The sequence below is a fragment of the Mus musculus genome, chromosome 14 (assembly GCF_000001635.26).
Source record: "Mus musculus strain C57BL/6J chromosome 14, GRCm38.p6 C57BL/6J".
NCBI lineage: Eukaryota > Metazoa > Chordata > Mammalia > Rodentia > Muridae > Mus > Mus musculus.
The window spans coordinates 57,423,815-57,446,184 of record NC_000080.6 but is presented as its reverse complement, the minus strand read 5'-3'; the positions used below and the strand labels follow the sequence as shown (position 1 = coordinate 57,446,184).

The following is a 22,370-nucleotide window of genomic DNA, read 5'->3' as shown; positions in this document are numbered from 1 at the left end:
GAATAGTAGCATTTAAAGGGACTATCACAAACGAAATGTCCTAGGGAACATTAAACCAACAAATACAGGTTTTGCTCTTGAATACTGCAGGGGTAGAGAACACCCCAACTTCTCATTCCACCGTGATCATTTAGGTTCACTTGTCTCACAGCAGGAGGAGTGCGCCCCTGGGTCTTGGTTTCTAGCCACGTACTGTGGTCTGCCGTGCTGTCAGCACTGTTGTCAAGGCTGTGTTGGTGTTAAGCTGTGTAACGTTACTAACAGCTGCACTGCTAGCTTAGTTTTATTTTACTTGATCATACACTATTCCTTTAACCTTAATTTTGCCATTATAGAGGTGTGTGCAAACAGACACAGGTGAACAGAGCAAAATACCACATCTGAAACATGAACCTAACACCTCTCATCTATAAACACTTCAAATGCTCAGCCCAATGACAGCAAATCATAGTCATCTTATTTATGAAGAGATACTTAAAATTTAGACACTATATTTTACACTTACCTCATTTCTTTATGGACACTTGGGATCTGATCTAAGGCCATTCGGTAGAACTTAATGGCTTTGGAATAATTTCTCTGCTTTAAATAAATATTTCCCATATTCACTTTCAGTCTTCCTAATTAAAAAAAAGTATAAAGCATTTTCATGTTTGTACTTTTCCTATGATATTATAGACAATCTTAGCCTATATTCTCTAAAACTTTTTTTTCAAGTTAGGAAGCTTTAAATGTTTTTAAATGTATTGCGTGTGTATGTGTACTGGTATAGCACACATGTGTAGGTCAGAGGAAAATTCATGGGAGTTGGCTCTCTCCTGCCACTTTCTAGGATCTGGGGACTAAACTTGGGTCATAAGTCATATGTACAAGAGCGTTTACCCACTGAGCCATCTCATGGGTCCTGTTATGAAGTTTTATACATAAAATTCTAACATCAAAACAGTACACCACTGTCACGTGCTCGTGCATGAGACTTATGCTAAGGAAACCATGAGACAGGAGAGACCCCGCTAAAAGCACTTGCTGTGCAAGCATGAGGGGCTGCTTCCAACTTGGATGTACAGAGGAAGAAAAGAAGAGACTCTACAAGCTGTCCTCTGTCTCCACAAGTACAGCATCACATACATGCATTTGTATTTACACACACACACCACACACTTTAAAAAAGGAATATGAGACATCTGTAAGTTACTCAATAATGCTACATAATTTTAATATTAAAGGAAACTAATTAAATTTTAATATTATGACAAAATTATACAATATAAATGTACACTCATCTCTTGAGAACAGTCACATAAGGAAAGAAACATTATGGTTATCATGCTTCTTTCTTCCTATGATGATGGGACAAAAAATATTTTAATTTTTTATTTTTTTCTGAGACAGGGTCTCACTATGTAGCCCTGGCTGTCCTGGAGCTCCCTATATAGTCCAGGTGAATTCAGAGATCCACCTGCCTCTGCCTCCAGTTCTGGGATTAAAGGCATGAGCCACCTCGCCAGCTTGGAATATATTTTCTGTTTAGCATTAGCCACTTATCTCATGGCAATGGCATTTCTTCTTGTATTCGTATAGGTTTTCACACATAGTATCTTCAAGCAGGACACCACATCATAAATATAAATTTACTTAAAGAAAAGATCACTTTATTATAAAAAAATAAAGTGAGGAAATGTAATTAACACTACAAAAGAGCTGCATATCTACTTATAGACACCTACCTGCATTGCTAAACATCTTGTTTTTCACTATAACTTGGTATGTGTTCAGTGCTTCTGCATACATTTCATTAGCAGAATACTGACTGGCCAAGTTGAAAAGAACCTAGGAAAGAAACATAAAGGCCACATAATGACCACTCTCGGCCCCATTCACCTGCAGTCATTCTAGAGGTCAGCACACTTGCTGGGCCGTGGTGGTGCACGCCTTTAATCCTAGCACAGGAAGCAGAAGCAGACCTCTGTGACTCTGAGGCCAGCCTGATCTACAGAGGAAGTTCCAGGACAGCCAGAGCTATACAGAGAATCCCTGTCTCAAAGACAAAAAACAAAACAAAAAAGAGCAACAACAACAATAAAAACCCTTTTTGAATGAAGCTGTTGTCTCAAGCTACTCAGCCAATCATATACAACTACTACCTTGCCACAAGAAGTAAATAGACTGCAGATGATGGAGAGCTGGCCTGGAAACTTCACTCAATTTTCTATGTATTTTATCTAATTTCCATAGTACTTGTCATTCAATAATCTTGGAAAGGCCCACAAAAAAATGAATGTGCATTGCTAGTGTTACCGGTAGAAAAAGAATAATCAAGAAAAGGACTATTTAGTTCTCCTTATAAATAAAAACGAAGTATCATTTAAAGTAGCCTAAACAGTAAAGTGAATCAGAGACTTCATATAACATGACCTTTTTCCGAGACAGGGTCTCACTATGTAGTCCAGGCTGCCTGGAACTAGATATATAGACTAGAGTAGCCTCCAGCTCCCAGAGATCCGCCTGCTTTGGCCTCCTGAGTGCTGGATTTAACAGCGTGCGCCTATCTGGCATTTTAACATTTCAGATGTTTCCATTGATTTAGCATTTAGGACTCCTTAACAGCAATGTAAATATCAAACAAGCATCTTTTCAGCATTAAACACATTTTGTAGAAATCAAAGGCTTTGGTTTTTCCCACTGTCTTCACATAGTCACTGATTAAAAAAAAAAAAACTATATTAGCATCTCATTAAGACAGCACTGGGTAGCATAAACCGTAACAATGCTTGTGAGTAGCGGCATAAGACCACGAGCTTGCAATTATTTACTGAGACAACTGATGGCTGAGAATGCAGGTCACGATGAGGCCTGCACCTGGCACGCATGGGGCCTAGGCTCAATTCCCATCACAGAAATAAAAACAATTAACTGAACAGCTAAACAAAAGAGATCTTATGCAAGCCACAAACAAAAATGTCTCACAAACTAAATATATTAGACTAATTCTGAATACAGAAGAAACAATCAAATTTTAAAAAATAAAATTGGGCAAAACCAAAAAGACCAGGAGAAGTAAAGGAGAGGAAGAGCTGGCCAATGAGTGCAACGTTACAGTTACAGGGAGAAGTTATGGTGTAGCTGGGCATCATGGCACATGCTATAATCATGTAGGAGGCTGAGGCAGGAGGATTAAATTTGAGGTAGTTCAGGCTGTGTATTAAGAAAGTGTCTCAGGCTAGAGACATGGATCAATGGTTAAGAGCACTGACTGCTCTTCCAGAGGTCCTGAGTTCAATTCCCAGTAATCACATGGTGGCTCACAACCATCTGTAATGGGATCCGATGCCCTATTCTGGTGTGTCTGAAGACAGTTACAGAGTACTCCCATAAGTAAAATAAATAATTCTAAAAAAAAAAAAAGTGTCTCAACAAAACAAAGCTGCAGTGTGTTATTTTGCATCAAGAGAACCAAAAATAATGATAATATACTATATATTTTAAAATGCTACAAGAAAGGAATTTGAATGCTTTTATAATAAAGAAATGATCAATGTTTGAGAACATAGATAAACTCAATCTGACATAAGCATTAAGCAATGCATACGTTTGTCAAACTATCAGACGGTTCCTGGGGTAGTTTACACAAGAATGGCCCTTATACATTTGAACACTTGGTCAGCAATTGGTGGACTATTTAGGAAGGGTTAGGAGATGTGGCTTTGTTGAAATAGATAAGTCACTGGGGGTAAGTTGTAAGGTTAACCTCTCTCTCTCTCTCTCTCTCTCTCTCTCTCTCTCTCTCTCTCCTTTGTAGTTGTTGTCTCAACAAGTGAACTTTCAGCTCCTTCTCCAGCTCCATTCCTGCCTGCCTGCTGCTATGCTCCTCACAATGATGCTCACAGACTCACCCTCTAAAACTGGCCCAGATTAAGACCTTTCTTTTATAAGTTGCCTTGGTCACGGTGTTTTGCCACAGGAACAGAAAAGTAAGACAGTCAATACCCCATTAGTCTGTATCAATTTTATGATTTGGTGAAAACAAATATCTTTTCCCAAATGCTACAAGAGGGCTAGAGATGTATGTGACAGAGCATGTGACTAGCATGAACAATACCTGAGTTTCATCCTTAACACCAGAGAAAGAAACAACAACAAAACAAAAGGACCGAGGAGACCCTGGTAAGCACACTGCCCTCAGCAGGCACACCAACACTTACGGAGTAGGTTAAGTCCAAGTTGATATTTTCTGGACTTGTGACTTGCTCTCGTTGTCTCACCAGGACTCTCTCTTTTCTTCCTGCATCTTTTGCCTTCTCTAAGGCCTGAAATCAGACTTACACTTGGTAAGATAGGTCTTTGCATTTGCCAGCATTTATGCATCTATATGATGTACAACCGAGTGCCTACCCCACATCAGATGACTCTGAATGCCCCTATGGCCTCACACAAAATTCCCCAGAATGCTGTTTAAACTGGAGCTTTGCATCCTAGACTGCCTATGTGGTCTTGCTGAGAAGGGGCTTATTTACTGCAAGTTCCACAAAGAAATATAATAAGAAACTTATCTCCCCCACCCCCACCCCAGACAGGGTTTCTCTGTATAGCCCTGGCTGTCCTGGAACTCACTCTGTAGACCTGGCTGTCCTTGAACTCAAATTCGCCTGCCTCTGCCTCCCAAGTGCTGGGATTAAAGACGTGCGCCACCACGCCCTGCTTGAAACTTATCTTTTAAGTCATGGAACATTGTACTTTCATGGTCTGAGGTCCAAAGTAATGTAACCAACCAACCGAGAAGAGAAGACTTAGCACTTGCTGCTACTGTGGAGGACTAGGGTTTGCGTCCCAGCAACTACACGGCAGCTCAAACAGTCTGTAACTCCTGATCCAAGGGATCCAACATGCTTTTCTGGCCTTCACAGATACTGCATATATACACACATACAGGCAAAACATTCATACACATAAAATATAAATAAACCTTAAAAAGGTAATGTCAAAAATTGTATAATCATCCAATTGTGGTATAAGAGTTTGTAAGGCAAAATTCTCAAAATAATTGCCTTACTCAAACAGTCAACAGCAAAAATAAATAAATAAAATAAAATAAATGCATATTTAAAAGTAGATACAGACATCTGCACATATCTTAATCTGAGTTCTCCTAGTTTACCAACTTACCAGTTTTAAGTCTCCACAACTGTTGGCAATACAGCTTTCTTCCACCAACTCATTTACTTTCTTCTCCAACTGTCTAATTTTTTCTTCTGGACTGTTGAGAAAACAGTATTACTTAAATCATTCAGCCACTAAAATCTATATCACAAGTTACTTTTTAGCATTGTCTATTAAATGCTATTACACTTTAAGAATATATTTCAAATAAGGATATATGTGGAATTGTTTAAAAAATCCACAATATTGTGCTTAATAATTATATTAGAGAATTATTCATAATAAATATACATTCAAATAAACTGAACATTTATTTAGTGTCAAGTGTAATAATCTAAATGTGCTGCCCTAACAACTCCACTTACTTCTCATAAAACACTTGATGTGAGAACTGTAATTATATTTTACTGAAAAAATAAATTAGCTTAGAAAGTTCTGCCGAGATCACAAAACTAGTAAGTGATAGAGGGCGGATGCAGACCAGTCAGGCACACTGGACCATCACAGCTGCATCACTGCTCCAGAGAGAAGGGGATATTTTTTGAGATCCTATGAAAAATAAAAATTTCCCCAATGGCTAGGAAAACTAAAGCTCAGAGATTTAAAATTATTTATGAACATAAAAATGCTGTAAAGGACATTTCTAAACAAGAGCCAGTTTAAAAAGACTTGGCTCCAGGGCCCCACATAGTGCCTTAGTGCCAGAACCTAGGCATATCTCTGACTTAGAAGCCAGCCTGGTGTACATAGAGCACTCCAGGACAGACAAGGCTCCATCGCGAGGCCCTGCCTCAAACACGCACGCATGCACACACACACACAGGCACCCATGCATGTACGCACACAAACAAACAATTGCCAAAGCAGTCACATTTGAAAATAATGTTAATGTTGCTTTGCTACTCTTTTCTTCCAGGGAAATAGTGCACACTGACAACTAAATAAAATCCCACTGAAGATACGAAGTTTTTCTTTGAAAACATACCCTTTCAAAACTACATAACATTTATAATCCTGTTCGGCCTTCAAGAGAATCACTACTCATGAAAATTAGACCACAACTTCAGTCAACTAACAGTTAAGAATTTGTATGACTTCACATAACTATTCCTAGATTTGTATTCCTTTACTAAGGCCAAGAATTGGGAATGAAGATTCATCAGAGTACTGCTCACACAAGCTAATACTATGTATCTAGAAAAAAACAAACAAACAAAAACATGCAGCAGCAGCAGCCGAAGGTCTTGCATACCTGTCTTCATTTTTGGCTTCCAAAGGAGGAGCAGGGCCCCTGGACTGACCAAGGGGGTCAAATGCAGAGCCTGAGACACAATTCAAGAGTTTCAGTTTATGATCCAGCAAAGTTCAAGAGAATCTTGTACATAGTAAGTTATCATTGATTAAATGGTGTAAACCCAATAGGTAAGACAGCTATTACACCTGTACTTATTCACTTATATAAATATTGCATGGAAATTGTTAGGATTTTTAACAAACATGAAACTGTAAACAAATCTTACAGATAAACAAACAGAAACAAAATAAATTACTCCCTCAGTATTTACTTTCTTCCTTCAGAGATCTGTATTTCTGTGAACTCTAAAATTATCAAGCATCTGTATGGGATAATCTGGGACTAGCTTTATCATTTTTACTCATACAATAAACATTCATTTTTGTTGGTTTTATTTTTAAAATTTTAGCTTACATATTCAAATAGTATTTTTACCTCTCATTTTTAGGATCAAGTTCTAACTTACACACACCATATTTTAGGTGCATAGTTCAGGATATTTCGACACATTACACACTGGTGTAACCACCACTGCAAGTGAGCTATAGCACAACTGCACCAGCCATTTCCTCTAAGTCATGTATTAGAGCAGGCTCTCCATATGTAGCCCAGGCTAGAGAACAGGTGGCGTACCTTTTTTAGCCTCGAAAGTGCTGGGGTTACAGGTGTCAACCACCACAGCCACCTTAACCCCTTTCTTTCTTAGTAGAGTGCCTTATAATCAATGGCATGTTTGATTATATTTGAAATGTAAATGATCTGCATATACAGAAATGGGGGTGAGTGTGGTAGGAATGCACCAACCTCGCAAAGCTGCCTTGGAAAAGCCAGCTGCTCTCACTGCTGTCATCGGTCGAGCAACTCCATCCTTTAAAGAGCAAGAAGCATTTCAAACTTATTCTTGAGTAAGAACTATACCCACTGACAGCTCTGCACATTACACACATCCTACTCTAGCCCTGATTTTTAATAACGACCTCCTCATGCCTTACTTCTGTATCCTCATGCAACAACCCGACTCTTCCTCTTTCCCCTATAACATTTAAGTGCTGGAACTAACAGTTATTCTTTTGGTTTGAAAAGAATAAACTAATTAGCTAATTTGTCAGCTACTCCTGCTCTTTTGGCTGGTCTCCCATACGCCACAAGAGAATCCACAGAGATTGTAAATGGTAGCACAGGAGAGCAAGTTCCAGCTGCTCCAGAAGGGCAAAGCATCAGTCTATGTCAACTTCTACAGCCTCTCACTTGAGACTGAAGCATACAAATCCAAGAAAGCATACTTCTGAAAAATCAAAACAACCCAAATATTAACCCAGAATGAAAAGGTGTTACTACATATGTAACAACTTTGTTAAAATACAAGAAGAGGAAAAATCTTTGGTAATAAACTCTATGTCACAAGACAGGCAGAAGTAAACCACAGGAGCAGACAGACCTGAATTGTCCCTGTCATCGGTCTTCCCATTGATGATGTCAGGGATGTCTTGGACTAATAAACAGAAACACAGGTTAAACACAGTCCTAAAATTAAAATAGCTCCTGCAACTTTACAGGTAAAACTGTAGGCATCTCTTGATTTTTTTTCTTCTATCTACGCATAAGCACAAACAAAATTTTTCCATTTGTTACCTAATAGCGTGGTATTAACTTACAAAACTCTTATCAAGGGTAGGCAAGTAACAATCCACCTTTGTAAATCAAGTTTTCCTGGACTACAACATCTATTTATACATCACCTGTGGCTATACGACAAACACCGTTGCATGGACAGCTGTGACAAAGACCATTTGATCTGCAAACTAGAACTATATGTCCCTTCACCACTTCTTACATTGGAGAAAGACCATTGCAAACACACCCTCAGGCTCATCTCCTGGGCCTCTGGGCTCTGAAGCCATTTTGCTGACCGTAGTAGAATGCATGATCACAAAGATTCTAAAAGTTACTCTACTTCAGTCTTTCATTCTTCTACTGTCTCTTTCTTATTTTATGTGAGCCAAAACATATTTAGGAACATTAAATATGGTTAAAGGACAATTACTCTAGGGGGTTTAGAGACTACTTTCCCCAAAGGGTCAATAAGATAAAACTCAGATATACATCCCTGAAACATTTTCTTAAATTTTATACCTTCATCTATTACATGGTTAAGTTCTTATAAACACTATTATGCTTATATAACATCTAGACCATGTAGAACTCAAGAATGGAATATACATCAGAGTTGGTTATATTATGTAGAAAACAGAAATCAGTCAGCAAATAAGGTCTACAAATAAAAAATAATAAGATATAGTTATGCAGAAATCAAACTTACTGAATTATCCAAAGCTATTGCTCAAATTAGACTTTTTAATATATATAGGTATACATCTGCATTATGAATTGACAAAGCACAAATTACTTAGAACTGTCTTGAATGAACTTATATATATTTAAGAACCTACCCCATATCCAGTAGCTATGGGTCTGCTGACTGCTGTGCTTGGTATTTTAGCAGTTACCTTGGGGAGGAAAGAGAGCATCCTCAGCAGGCCTCAGATCATGCTACATACTGGAAAAGGTAGAGACTCATCACTAAAGAAGTATGCTGTGTTTGGTGATCCTCCCCAGAGAAGAACACACTAATTGGTTTTCCGATGCCAAATGGCCACACACACAAATAGCATTATATAGACTGAGCAGATTATATGTAGAAACACATATGTATATACATATATATGCATGTAATAACAATTAATAAAAAAAGAGCCCATGAATTTGAAGGAGAGTAGGGAAGGGTATATGAGAGGGTTTTGAGGGAAGGGAACAGAGAAATGTAATTATAATCTCAAAGAAAGAAATATGTCATACTTAGAATGATTGCTTAAATACTAGGGAGTTCAGTTATTGAAAGTGCTGAGGTGGAGACTCAGTTTGAAATTCATTTTAAAGGGAAGGGACTTAGGAATGACTTGAGGTCCTAACAAGTAAGCCCAGTGTTCATGCTTGCATCTACTTATCTCCGAAACAAATCAAAACAAAACCAAAAAACAAACAAAACAGAAAAACCAAACCAAACCAAGAAATCCCACAAGAATAGTGGCAATTCTGGCTCTGAACACAATCCAGAATTCTGGTATTGTTAGGAAGTAGTAAAACTGGTTCATGTGGATCTCTGCAGCCGCTTACTTATCACCCACAATTCCCTCTTGTTCTCTCTCCTCCACCCGAGCAAGATGCCCAAAAGAAGGCCAAGGGGAAGAAGGTGGCCGGGCCCCCACTGTTGTCAAGAAACAGGAGGCTAAAAAGGTGGTCAATCCTTTGTTTGAAAAAAGGCCCAAGAACTTTGGCACTGGGTAGGACATCCAGCCCAAAAGAGATCTAACACACTTTGTCAAATGGTCTCACTACAACAGGCTGCAGTGGCAAAGAGCCATCCTCTATAGATGGCTCAAAGTCCCTCCTGCCACTAACCAGTTCACCCAGGCCCTGGACAGGCAGACAGCTACTCAGCTGCTTAAGCTTGCCCACAGGTACAGGCCAGAGACAAAGCAAGAGAAGAAGCAAAGGCTCCTGGCCCGTGCTGAGAAGAAAGCTGCTGGCAAAGGGGACATCCCAACTAAGAGCCCACCTGTCCTACGAGCAGGAGTCAATATGGTCACCACCTTGGTAGAGAACAAGAAGGCTCCGTTGGTGGTTATTGTCCATGATGTAGACGCCATGGCACTGATGGTTTTCCTGCCTACCCTGTGTCAAAAGATGGAGGTGTCCTACTGCATCATCAAGGGAAGGGCCAGGCTGGGGTGCCTGGTTCACAGGAAGACATGCACCACTGTTGCCTTCACACAGGTTAACTCGGAAGACAAGGGTGCTCTGGCTAAGCTGGTGGAAGCTATTAGGACCAATTATAATGACAGATATGATAAAATCCGCCACCACTGGAGAGGCAACGTTCTGGGTCCTAAGTCTGTGGCTCGCATTGCCAAGCTGGAAAAATCAAAAGCTAAGGAACTCGCCACTAAATTGGGTTAAATGTACACTTAGTTTTCTGTATATAAATTTATTTACAAAATTTAAAAAAAAAAACTGGTTTATGTGAGCATTTATAAATTAAAATAGACCATTCAAGAAGGAAAGAGCATCCTTTCAACATTCCGAGGGAAGAAGTTGATCCTTAATCCTAAACCACACACATAAATACTGAAGACAAAAGCTATAAATCTCCTGGGAGAAAATGACAGAAGAAAAGCTGACAGCCTTAGCCTTCACAGTGATTTCTAGGACAGGACACCAAAGCCTGACTGACCAACAGGACTGCACTGAGCCAGAAACTTTTGAGTACCAGAGAACGCCACCAACAAAATGAAATCAGATGAATCACAGGATGGGAGGGAAATCCTTGATCATGGATCTGAATGAGGACAAAACTGAGCATATAATGATGAACCTCAAGAACATTTATGAAGGACAATGTTCCAGCACCCACGATCGCACTGTGTGAGGGTCTAGTAGTCAGTCTTAGTAGCAGAAACCTGAGTGGTAGCTTCCAGTGTCAGGGAAGGAGAAGCGCAGGAGTCATTTAACAGACGAGAGGTTTTTTGTTTGGTTTGGGTGTGCTTTGGGTTTTGAGACAGGTTTCTATGTGTAGCCTTGGCTGTCCTGGAACTCTGTAGAATGAGATCCCCCTGCCTCTGCCTTCCAAGTGCTGTGATCAAAGGCTTGCGTCACCAATATCCACCTTAACGGACAAGAGTTTTACATTCCCAAGAGGAGCCGATTCTGAAGCCCTGCCTCACAGCATGTAAACGCAGTGAGCATTACTGGGCTGTACACCACTACGACGGGGGAGCTCATGACATAGTTTCCACAAGCTTATTTATAGTTTGCTTACGGGAGGTCTTCTGCCATGACTGGTTCTCACTGCTTGCTGAAAACCCGTGTCATTCTCCAACTCCTAAAGTAAAAAGGCAAATTTAACGTTCAAAATAAGTATGACGAAAGTTAAACTCTTCTGGTTCATATTCAAGATCCAGATAGGATCTGATTATAATAAGATTTTAGTTCATCTTACCCAAAATACAGACTGCTGTCTTCAAATTCTATACACCTAGCCCCCAAATATCAAGGCTCCTTCTACTCCTCTGGAATCCTTGGAATTTTTTTTTTTTTTTTCACAAAGATCTTCCAAAGTGAAGGATAATTAGTTATGCTAGTGTGTACCTTTGACTTCACACTTCACAGGAAAGTCCTCAGTTTTTTGTTTTTAAATTTTTAAAAATTTTTAATTTTTTATTAGGTATTTTCTTCATTTACATTTCCAATGCTATCCCAAAAGTCCCCCATACCCTCCCCAGTGCTGAGTTTTTATGACTTGAGAACTGTGTACTTATTTAACATCATCTAAAATAACCAAAATCCCGAAAAGAGGCTGGTGCTATCACTTGGTTAAATGTCAAGTATTCAAGGACATGACCTTTCTTTCCCCTTTCTCCCTAGTAGCTGGTGGAGATGAGGTTCAAATCTTTCCCTTTCTCTCTTTCATACCCTTATCCTTCTCCTACTTTCCTCTAATATTCCAGGATCACACTAATGTCCCTACCTAAGGAAGCTGTAGGATAGAAAGGCCATATTCTCTACAAGCAAGAAGGAAATATTTCCTCTGTTCCTCTTCTGTTTGACCAAATGAAACACCAGAAACCTGCACTGTAGGCAGGGACTGACATCTGCACTAAAATACACTTTCCTGACTCCTGACCTGTACTTAATTTCTCCTGAGAAGTCTGTGGGAAAGACTGCTAGTCAAGGCAGGACGTGCACATTTCTGAGCTACCTGGCAGTCTGTCTCACCAACTGGCCATCTTCTAAGTGCCTCTCACTTTCTGCCTCTGGACTACCTTCAGATACACTGAACACAACCCTCACGCTTGCCTTTCCTCTATCTCAGTCTGCTTCCTGAAAACACACTTGCTGCTAAGGTTGAAGATAGAGGCTGAGTCCTCAGCGTGGTGGCACAGACAATGTGGAGGCTGCTGTGCTTAGACATGGTCATGCTGGTCCCAAGAGAATAGGATGTTGGAAGAGTAAGACTGGCCCTTCTCCACTATTGCTGTCAAAATACAGAAATTATTCACAAATAAAATTTTTATTGTAATGTTATTTATAATAGCAGAAACCTTGGGGGTAGAAATCTACAACAGAAAGTATGTCTAAACAAATGAGCATTTTCAGTTATGCAGCCTTAAAATTCTATTTATACATGTCACATCATGACATAATGTTAAGTGAAAAAAAAACAAAGTTTCTAATTTCAAATATGATAAAAATTGTATACATATGCAGAAATAAAAGACAATAAAATACTAATAGTGATTATATCTTTTATGTTGGGGGATGGGATTTTTTGAGACAGGGTTTCAATATGTAGCCCCAACTGGCCTTCAAACCATGATCTTCCTGCCTCAGCCTCTTAGGTGCAAAGATTACAGGTGGACACTACTGTATCTGTCTCACATGCCGTTGTTTCTGAATGACAGTCATCAGCAAATTTGTTTTCAACAATGGGCATGTGCTACTTGGTTTGGGTGGTCTCTGGAGCTCGAACTCAGGGTAGATAAGCATGTTATTTTAAACTGGGACGAGAGGGGGGTTTCAATGTTTTTGTTTGTTTGCTTGCTTGCTTTAATACTAACTTTAGAAACTGCTTGCAACTATTTTAACTAAAACTGAATAATTCTATCTGCATACATGTGTGTTTGTATACCAGAGGGAAACAACTGCATATATTAAAGGACAAGGGACTACAACAAAATACTAGGTTGTAATACATGTAAGAGCACATGATCTTCAGGTGACTGCATCTGCTATTTTGTTATAATTATTCCACTGTTACAATTTGTTAGTTTATTCTTTATTTTCTCCAGTTTCCTATATTTTCCTACTTTTCTGCTGAGCGCTAAGGTTACAGGCATGTGGACATACAACTACTGTCCTTATAATGATCAGTATCAGAGATTTACAAAGAAGCCATCCCTATTTGCCTTCTTGCTTTCTTTCTACATGTCAAATTCACAGACAGCTACATCACACCAAAGTAAAATTTCCAGAAAGCCAAATGAAAAGAAACAGAATGAGAATTTCTAAAGTCCGACAAACACTAGTATTTTATTCTTATATGCTTGCAACTAAATTAACCACATCTCTCTTTTCTCTTTTCTTTTCTCTTTCTTTCTTTTTTTCCTTCCTTCCTTCCTTTTTCTTTCTTTCTTTCTCTCTCTCTCCCTTCCTTTCTTTCTTTCTTCCTTCCCTCCCTCCCTCCCTCCCTCCCTCCCTCCCTCCCTCCCTCCCTCTCTCTCTCTCTCTTTCTTTCTTTCTTTCTTTCTTTCTTTCTTTCTCCTCTTTCTCTCTCTTCTCTCTCTCCTCCTCCTCCTCCTCCTCCTCCTCCTCCTCCTCCTCCTCCTCCTCCTCCTCCTCCTCTTCCTCCTCCTTCTTCTCTCTCTCTCTCTCTCTCTCTCTCTCTCTCTCTGAGACAGGTTCTTGCTCTTGCTGTTCTGGAACTCCCTATACAGACAGACCAGGCTGACCTCAAACACACAGAGATCTGCTTGCTTCTGCCTCTCAAGTGCTGGCATTAAAGGTGTGCACCACTGTGTCATGCATTTTCAGTCTTTTTTTTTTTTACGAACAGGCTCACCTCAAACTCACAGAAATCACCTGGCTCTGTCTCCCAAGTGCTGTATTAAAGTTGTATACATCACTGCCCAACTTTGCTTTCATTCTTTTATCCATATTAGGTTAAGATAACTTTTATAAAGTTTTCTGTTTTATTATTATTATTATTATTAGGTATTTTCTTCATTTACATTTCCAATGCTATCCCAAAAGTCCCCCCATACCCTCCCCACCCCATTCCCCTACCCACCCACTCCCACCTCTTGGCCCTGGCGTTCCCCTGTACTGGGGAATATAAAGTTTGCAAGACTAAGGGGCCTCTCTTTCCACTGATGGCCGACTAGGCCATCTTCTGATACATATGCAGCTAGAGACACGAGCTCCAGTGGGGTACTGGTTAGTTCATATTGTTGTTCCACCTATAGGGTTGCAGTTCCCTTTAGCTCCTTGTTTTGACAAAATTCAGAAACTAAAACTTCCATAACAGATGTGAATGTAAATCTGACTTTGTAATAATTTAATCTTTGTAATTATTATAACATTAAATATTAAACAGATTAACTTACATAAGTGGGAATTCATGAAAATGAAAAATTAATACATAATGTGATCTTGTAGCACACATACACACACATGTTCAACTAAGGGAACAATATGTGGTAAGACCAGCACTTAAGTTAGTCTTCAAGGTAACAGTTTCTATGACTGTAATTTTTCTTCTATGCTCATTTCTATTTCCCAATTTCTCTATAAAATATATGCTTATCAAGAGAAAAATAACTCCAAGGCAGGTGAAAATTAGAGCACTACAAAGGTGGCCTCTACTCTAATATCCTTGAAGATCACACTGGAGGCTGAATTTATGCATGCTAGGAAAACACTCCATCAACTGAGCAGCGTTCCCAGCCTACGATCCAGATCAGGTGTGTATCAACATCTCCCCAATAAGAAGACAGTAGAGTCTGGAAAAGCCAAAACAAACTTCGGCTGGAGAGCTGGTTCAGTGATTAAGAGTACTTGATGCTCTTGGAGAGAACCTGAGTTTGGTTCCTAGCACCTTGGCTCACAACTGTCTGTAGCTCCATAGCTCCAGTTCCAGGGGATCTGACACCCTCTTCTGACCTTTGCGGGCCAGGTATGCACGTGGTACACATAAATACACGCAGGCAAAACACTCATATACATAATCTGATCCTCGGTATCTCCAGGTTATGTGCAGAAAAGTGCAGGGATATAGCTGTCCTGTTCTGTTAGTCTTCCTCATGAGCTCCCCTTCTGCTGCAGCCACTGTCACTGGTAGGAATTATGAGGTTCTTCAATAATTAGTTTTCTAGTTTTTAAGACTTTACTTAGTCTGAAGGACATAAAAAGCAAGAACACTTAAACACAAAGTCCTCAGGAACCAGCTGAACTGGCTAACAGAAGACCAATGTGAGCAATGTTTTACCTCAGTATCATAGGCTGGGTTGTAGTCGTTGAAACCAGAGTAAAGGTCGTCCTCATCTGTTTCTGGTGCCAGATGAACATTTTCCATCATTTGTACCTGTTAAAAAATCAGCACTATAAAAATGTTCCTGATATAACAATTTATTTTTCTGAAGCTAGTAATTGAATCCAGAGCATGCTACAAGTCACATCCAGATCTAAGAAATAATTCTTAGTTCAAACAAAGAATTCTTCAAATTCATTCATATTTTTCTAGAATCCCTTTTCCAAATTCCCCAAACTGTCAAAACTTATTTCTACCTCCCTCATTCATATTTGTTCCACATCTTTTATGTAAGTTACGTGTGTGTGTGTATGTGGGGGGGTAACTGATTACCCTGATTTGCAGAGGTTAATATTGAGTACAGAAAAAATGCAATGATCAATTAAAATGTAAGGCAAAATCCATTATACCCCCAGAAATTATAAAGACCAACAACACACAAGGTCAGCGGGAAAAGGGGGGTAACCAGAATACCTACACGTCATCAGTGGGAGCAGACAATGTTACAGCTTTGGGAGAAGGGCTGCTGTTTCGTCCTATTAACCTTTTGTGACCTAGAAATTCTATTCTGTTTTTCTGTGACAAAAGTGAAAACATATGTTTATATGTTAACGTAGGAATGTTTATAGCTGTGCTAGTCCTCCAGCCACGAATGGTCAGAACACGAGCCCTGGAGTACTGGTCACAAGGAGAATGTGCACAGTAACAAAGAGCAGGGAATAGACACTGCTGAAAGAAGCCTACGGAAAACAGCACACCGGGCATCCATCACTTTACGTCTGTGGAGCTGCAGAAGAGGCAAAGCCAAGCAATACAAGAAAACAGAGCAATGGCTGCTTCTTGGGGCTGAGTAGGGGAGTGAAAGAAAATGGGCATGAGAGAATTGTATGGCATGATGATAAATGTTTGACTTGGGTCACACTGGCACACAAGGTGAAAGCTCAGCAGGGGGTGAATCCATGGGAGAGCACCTGCACAGGAAACCCAGCAAATGTGTGCTTAGTTCTGCTCCTCTAGGAAAAACCTAAAAACTAAACAGATGTCCAAACATAAGCCAGTCAGCGCGTTTAGGGGAAGTTTAACATCTGTAATTTACTTAGAAAAGTGCAGAAAGAAGATCTATTGAGACAGACAGACAGACAGACAGACAGACAGACAGAGATAGGCAAGTGGACATATAATAAATAGTATAGAAAACGTCGGGAGGCACTAGGTAGCAAGCAGTCACTGTAAAAGTCTACACTTCACTGAACAGTTGGAAGACTTCTTGTTTGTTTTGTTTTTCCAGACAGGGTTTCTCGGTGTGGCTCTGGCTGTCCTAGAACTCTCTCTGTAGACCAGGCTGGCCTCAATCCACCTGCCTCTGCCTCTGCCTCTGCCTCTGCCTCTGTTGGGATTAAAGGTGTGTACCACTACCACCACCCAGGGGAAGTCTTTATACGTGCTGAGAAAAATGAAAGGTGGGGAAAAAAAGTCAATACAAAGTAGATTTGAAGGGAAGGCATGTAGTTACCACAAACATACACTGTATCTGTACTAACTATTGAGTATCTAGAAAAGGGTCCCAAGTGTCACTGAAATCAAGTCAGTATTTTAGGAAAACTGTGAGTGGTGGTGGGGAAGGTAGTTAGTCAAGAAATGTAGCACTGTTGATGCCCCAGTATAAGGGAATGCCGTGGGAGTGAGGTGGGAGTGGGTGGGAGGGTGGAGGAGCACCCCCTTAGAAACAGGAGGAGGGATGGGACAGGGGGGTTGCAGAGGGGAAACCAGGAAAGGGGATAACATTTGAAATGTAAATAAATGAAACAATAAAATATCCAATAAAAAGAGAGAGAAAGAAATGTAGCACTGAACTGCAATGGCGATCTAACTTGTATCTTTGGTGTGCTAGTAAATTCCAAAGAAAATTCCATTTATTCTTGCTGTTTGGCATAATGCCAAGTTTATGTGGCTTCTCAGAATCTTTTGAATAGTAAAATAGTGCCCTTAGGATTCATATACTGTAAACTCCACCCCCTACTCCTCACCCCCCACCCCACCCCTGCCATTTTAAATCATATTTGCTTTCATTTTCTGCAGATTTCTCCTGTAAGTTTCTGCTTCATTGGTTTCTCCTGTGAACTTTTTCCTGTGCAGCCTCTTCTGCTAGCTTAGGAATAGTTGGGGTTTTTTTTGTTGTTGTTTTTTAGTGAAGATCACCTCAATGTGACCAGGAGCTCAGACGTGGGTTATCCCAACCATGAACTCTAAAAGCCCAGTCGTGCACCTTGGGAGCTTCCTTTACCTGTATCTGACCAATAACCAGAGACTCTACATTTATACCTCAGTTCAAGGGCCTGTAAAATGGCTCAGCAGATAAAGGTGCTTGGCACATATGCCTGGTGACCGGAGTTCCAACCCCAGAGCCCATGACACAGTGACTGGAGGGAACAGACTTCTCAAAGCTGTCCTTTGACCACCACAGGTGCTCTTGGCATGGACTCACCCCTTACCCTCATCACGCACACACAATAACAACAAACACACACCCTTTGCTTCAACACTGTTTTCCATTCTTTAACATGTGAAATAAAACTCCAGCACTCCTTTTGGGCTCCAGTCTGGGGCCAAGCCCACTGTTTGGCCGAGGCACATCTACTAGCTCTACCATCATTCCCCAGGGCTGCAAACTGCTTCTTTAAACTGACAGCTTTCAAGTACTTGGTGGCTTTTTTTTCTTTTTTGATATGCCTACCTTTGATGACCTGGTCAGTTTCACAAGTGATTTGTAGTTCTGTTTATCTGCTTTGGGGGATTGTTTTTTTTTTTTGTTTGTTTGTTTGCTTTTTTATTTTATATTATTTTATTGAGACAAGGCCTTACTATGTAACCCTAGCTAGCCTGGAACTATTTGTACACAGAAGATTGGCATCCAACTTGCCAAGATCTGCCTGTACAGACTCCCTAGCGCTCAGATTAAAGACGTATGCTACCACACCCAATAGAACACTGAGATCTGGACCTCTTGGTTTGTATAGTTATGTAGCATTTTCTGGGTCAATATAATAGTGAACCTTGTTCACTGTTTACTTCAGTTCTTAAAACAGCGGTTCACAACATTTCCAATGTTGCAACTCTTCAATACAGTTGTTCATGTTGTGATGAACCCTAATCATAAAATTATTTTCATTGCTACTTCATAACTATAATTTTGCTACTGTTATTCATTGGCTTCCAGTATATTCAAACAGTGTATAACCATTACATTTTCTTCATCCTATAAAAACAAAAACCTGAGGCTCTTTGACAGTTATCCCATATCCCTCCTTTTCCCCAAGCGCCTGAAAGCCACTAAATGACTTCCTGCCTCTATAGATTAGCTAAGATTCCATGTGCAAGAGACCATACAGTATGTGGCATTTATGTCTGGCTTCTTTTATTTAGCATGTTTTCAGGGTTTGTGATACAGTTTCATTATATTGCATTCTTTTTCATGACTGAATAATAAAATTACAACATTTGACTTCTTTATTCTTTAGGAGATGAATATTGGGTTGGTTCTACCTTGGGCTCTTATGAATAACCCTCTTATGAATGTTTATATGCAAGTTTTTACCTGAATATGTTTTCTTTTTAAAATGTATGTGTCTGTGTTAGGAGCTGGCCAACATGGGTACTGGAAACTTAAGACCTCTGGAAAAGCAGCAAGTGCCTTTAACTGCTGAGCCATGTCTCTAGCCATAGGTGAATATACACTCAGTTCTACTGGGTATATACCTAGGCATGAAATGTCTGGTTCAAACAGGAACGCTGTGTTAGCTTCTGGAACAGCTGCCTGTTTTTTAAGTAGAGTGATAAATATCACACCATCCTAATCAATGCCTCTTGAGATGTTAGCCACTCCCTTTTCCAGCGTATACACACTGCATAGACTACCTGCCCAAAAGTCAATAGCAGCTATCTCTGTTACCAGGTTAACTGCTCTGGTATCTTGTTATCTTGTTATCACTGTTATCTTGCTAATCACTGGACAGGAACAGAGATGTTAGCAATCAAGCATGTCAAAGGGAAGCCATAAAGTATTTCCTTTAAGTGTCAACTCAATTTATCACATCCCAAGCACTGGGAAAACAGGACAGCAGAAAATAAATAAATAAATAATAAATAAAAAGTTAGAGCAACAAACCATATTTATATTACTTGCATCTCAATATAGTATTATAAGTACTTTTCTTTTACTCTTACTGTTAATGTCTTACAGTGCCTTGTATAGTTTAAATATTATCATAAGTATGTATATTAAAAAAAAAGTGTACTAAAGGTTGTGTTTAGCCGGGTGTGGTGGGTGGTGGCACACGTCTTTAATCCCAGCACTTGGAAGGCAGAGGCAGGCGGATTTCTGAGTTCGAGGCCAGCCTGGTCTACAAAGTGAGTTCCAGGACAGCCAGGGCTATACAGAGAAACCCGGTCTCAAAAAACAAAACAAAACGAAACAAAACAAAACAAAAGGTTGTGTTTGATGAGGTTTCAAACTTCCCTAGGGGCCTTGGACTATGTCCCTCTCAGATAAGAGGGACATTCTCTGCTAAACCAGTGGCTCAAACCAGAGCACAAGCCAGCAGCTTACAGCTTTTCATTTCAGCCCCTCAGCCACCAGTGCTTCCGATTCAGAAAATCTTATGTGAAGGAGATTCCTTGATCCCTCAGAGAGGAAATGTATTGGGATTTCTTTGCAGGGGAGGGTTGTTTTGTTTCTGAGACAAGGTCTTGTGTAGCCTTGGCTGGCTTTAAACTCAACATGTAGACAAGGCTGACATTGAACTCTTGCTCCCACATCCCAAGCACTGGGATAACAGGTATGAGTTATTCTGCCCAGGCAGGATGTGAATTCCTTGTTGTGGGTATGACAGCTTCTGTGTGTGTGTGTACAGGTGTAAATGTGTGCATGTGGAAACAGAGGTCATCCTCTTTAGGCACTGCCTGCCTTGTTTTTTGAGGTAAGATCTCCCCCTGGGAAGGAGGACCTGGGGCCAGATTCAGCCAAGCTAGCTAACCAGTGAGCAGCACAAATCCTCCTGCCTCCCCCAGCCACCACATTAGGTTAAGTGGGCGCTAGGGATCACTCAGGACCTTAGGCTTCTGCAGCAAACACTTTGCCAACTGAGCATCTCCACAGCCCCAGAATGTTGATCAATAGGTTCCCAAGGGATGGATGCTGAAGCTGCTGCTCCATCGATCACACTTTCAAATCATATACTCAAAAGCTCCCTCCTTACAAACTCTTCTGATCTCACTTTCGTTTATTCATAAGGTATTGAAACAATCAGCTTTTAGAACTAGACCTTTCTTCTGGCTTTTAACCAGATTTACACACACACACACCTGGGAGACAGACCAATAGTGGAATACACAAAATTTTAAAGATGTAGAAAGCAAGGCTAGGAAATAGTAAATGAATTATCCTTTACTAACAACTATGAATGGCTAAGAAATAATACAACTCAGTATTTCTATATTCTCCAAGGTGGTTCAAAAATAATTTGGGATGCTGTCACTTCAATATTGCCAGTGAAACTATTTTACATGGCAAAGTCCTTTTTATATACTTCTACCTTGATACAGTTCACACTCAAAATGCCTATTGTAGTTTCTCCAAAGTTACCAACCAGAGTTGAAGATAAAAAGGAAAAGTGGAATTTTAGGCTTTTGGGAAAACAGTAGTCAGATATCTTTTGTCTGTGCATCCTTAGATTCAACCAACTAGAAACTGAAAACATTTGGGAGAAATTTTTTATCTGAACTGAACATGCACAGGCTCCCCCCCCCCCCCCCCGCCCCCAGCCTCCCGAGCGTGCTTTTCATTATTCCCTGAACAATTAGGCATAACAATTAATTATAGAGCAATAAACAGTCTAAGATAACAAAAATGGGAAAATGGCTTATATACAATACAAATATACCATCGTATATATGTGAAAGAGCACCTGGGAACTTTGGTATCCAGGGAAACTGGGTGTCCTAGAATCAATTCCCAGAAGATATGTTTTTATCTTTATAAGACTGTGATTTATTCATTCTTTTCTGTACTTTTGCTTTTACTCCCGATTACTAGGTAATCAAAGCTTCACCGGATGCAAGTATTAGAAATGTTCGCTGTAACCTACTGTGAAACTCTAAAAGTTTCACTGCTGCCATGGCATCGCCAAGCCGTGTGACATTAGCCCGGGTAGCCGTGCCGGGTGGAGCGGGAAGTCCACCCCCTGAGAGGAGCACCATCCAAGTGTTGGCTACGGAAGCGCAGTCGCCAGGAGCCGGGCTTGGGCGCCGCCAGCCCGCCTGCCCTCGCGACCCCGCCGCCGCTCACGCACGGGGCAGGGAGAGGGCAGCAGGGAGGGTGGCCGCGAGGGGCCGGGCGCTTCTCCTACCTCGCGCCGAGGAGGAGCGGGCTGACCACGAGTGGGCCGAGGGAAGAAGCGACGCCTGATCCTAGGCAGGCCAGAGCGGGACGCCCAGCCGTTGCCAGGCGCGACTCCAAGGAAGCCGCTCCCACAGGCCTCCGCGCCGCGTGGGCGAGGCCGGAAGCTCGTGACCGGAAGTGCAGGGCTGCTGGGACCTGTGGTCCGCCAACAGCGGAGTGATTCTCGAGGCTGGCCCAATGTTTATGGTGGTCCAGGAGATGCTACAGGTGTAGGAGTAATCACAAGAAGGAAACCAAGGTCGAGTGAACCCCGAGGCAGCCATCCCCAAAGCTGGAGACCAGAGCAAGATGGCCCGGATGAATAGAATGTGTCCCAGAGC

General features: G+C 40.7%; 1 protein-coding gene across 7 annotated transcripts in view; it reads right to left on the bottom strand.

Annotated features, from left to right (window-relative positions):
- Ift88 (intraflagellar transport 88) overlaps positions 1-22,121 on the bottom strand; it is a 93,873-nt gene extending 71,752 nt beyond the window's left edge. For 5 of the 7 annotated variants that reach the window (XR_003950838.1, XR_383157.4, XR_003950839.1 and 2 more), the window contains exons 1-11: positions 21,998-22,121; positions 15,552-15,647; positions 11,328-11,390; positions 8,902-8,958; positions 7,890-7,943; positions 7,256-7,319; positions 6,410-6,479; positions 5,164-5,254; positions 4,203-4,307; positions 1,728-1,830; positions 506-620 (exon numbers count right to left, since the gene is read on the bottom strand). Coding sequence is in view for 4 of the 7 variants with exons in the window: in XM_006518810.4 (XP_006518873.1) it covers positions 506-620; positions 1,728-1,830; positions 4,203-4,307; positions 5,164-5,254; positions 6,410-6,479; positions 7,256-7,319; positions 7,890-7,943; positions 8,902-8,958; positions 11,328-11,390; positions 15,552-15,641 (812 nt within the window). In the remaining 3 variants the exon portion in view is untranslated. Of the gene's footprint in view, positions 1-505; positions 621-1,727; positions 1,831-4,202; positions 4,308-5,163; positions 5,255-6,409; positions 6,480-7,255; positions 7,320-7,889; positions 7,944-8,901; positions 9,009-11,327; positions 11,391-15,551; positions 15,648-21,997 lie in introns of all 7 variants that reach the window. The other 2 variants (XM_006518811.2, NM_009376.2) reach the window with 2 other exon arrangements.
- Positions 22,122-22,370: the final 249 nt, after the last annotated feature.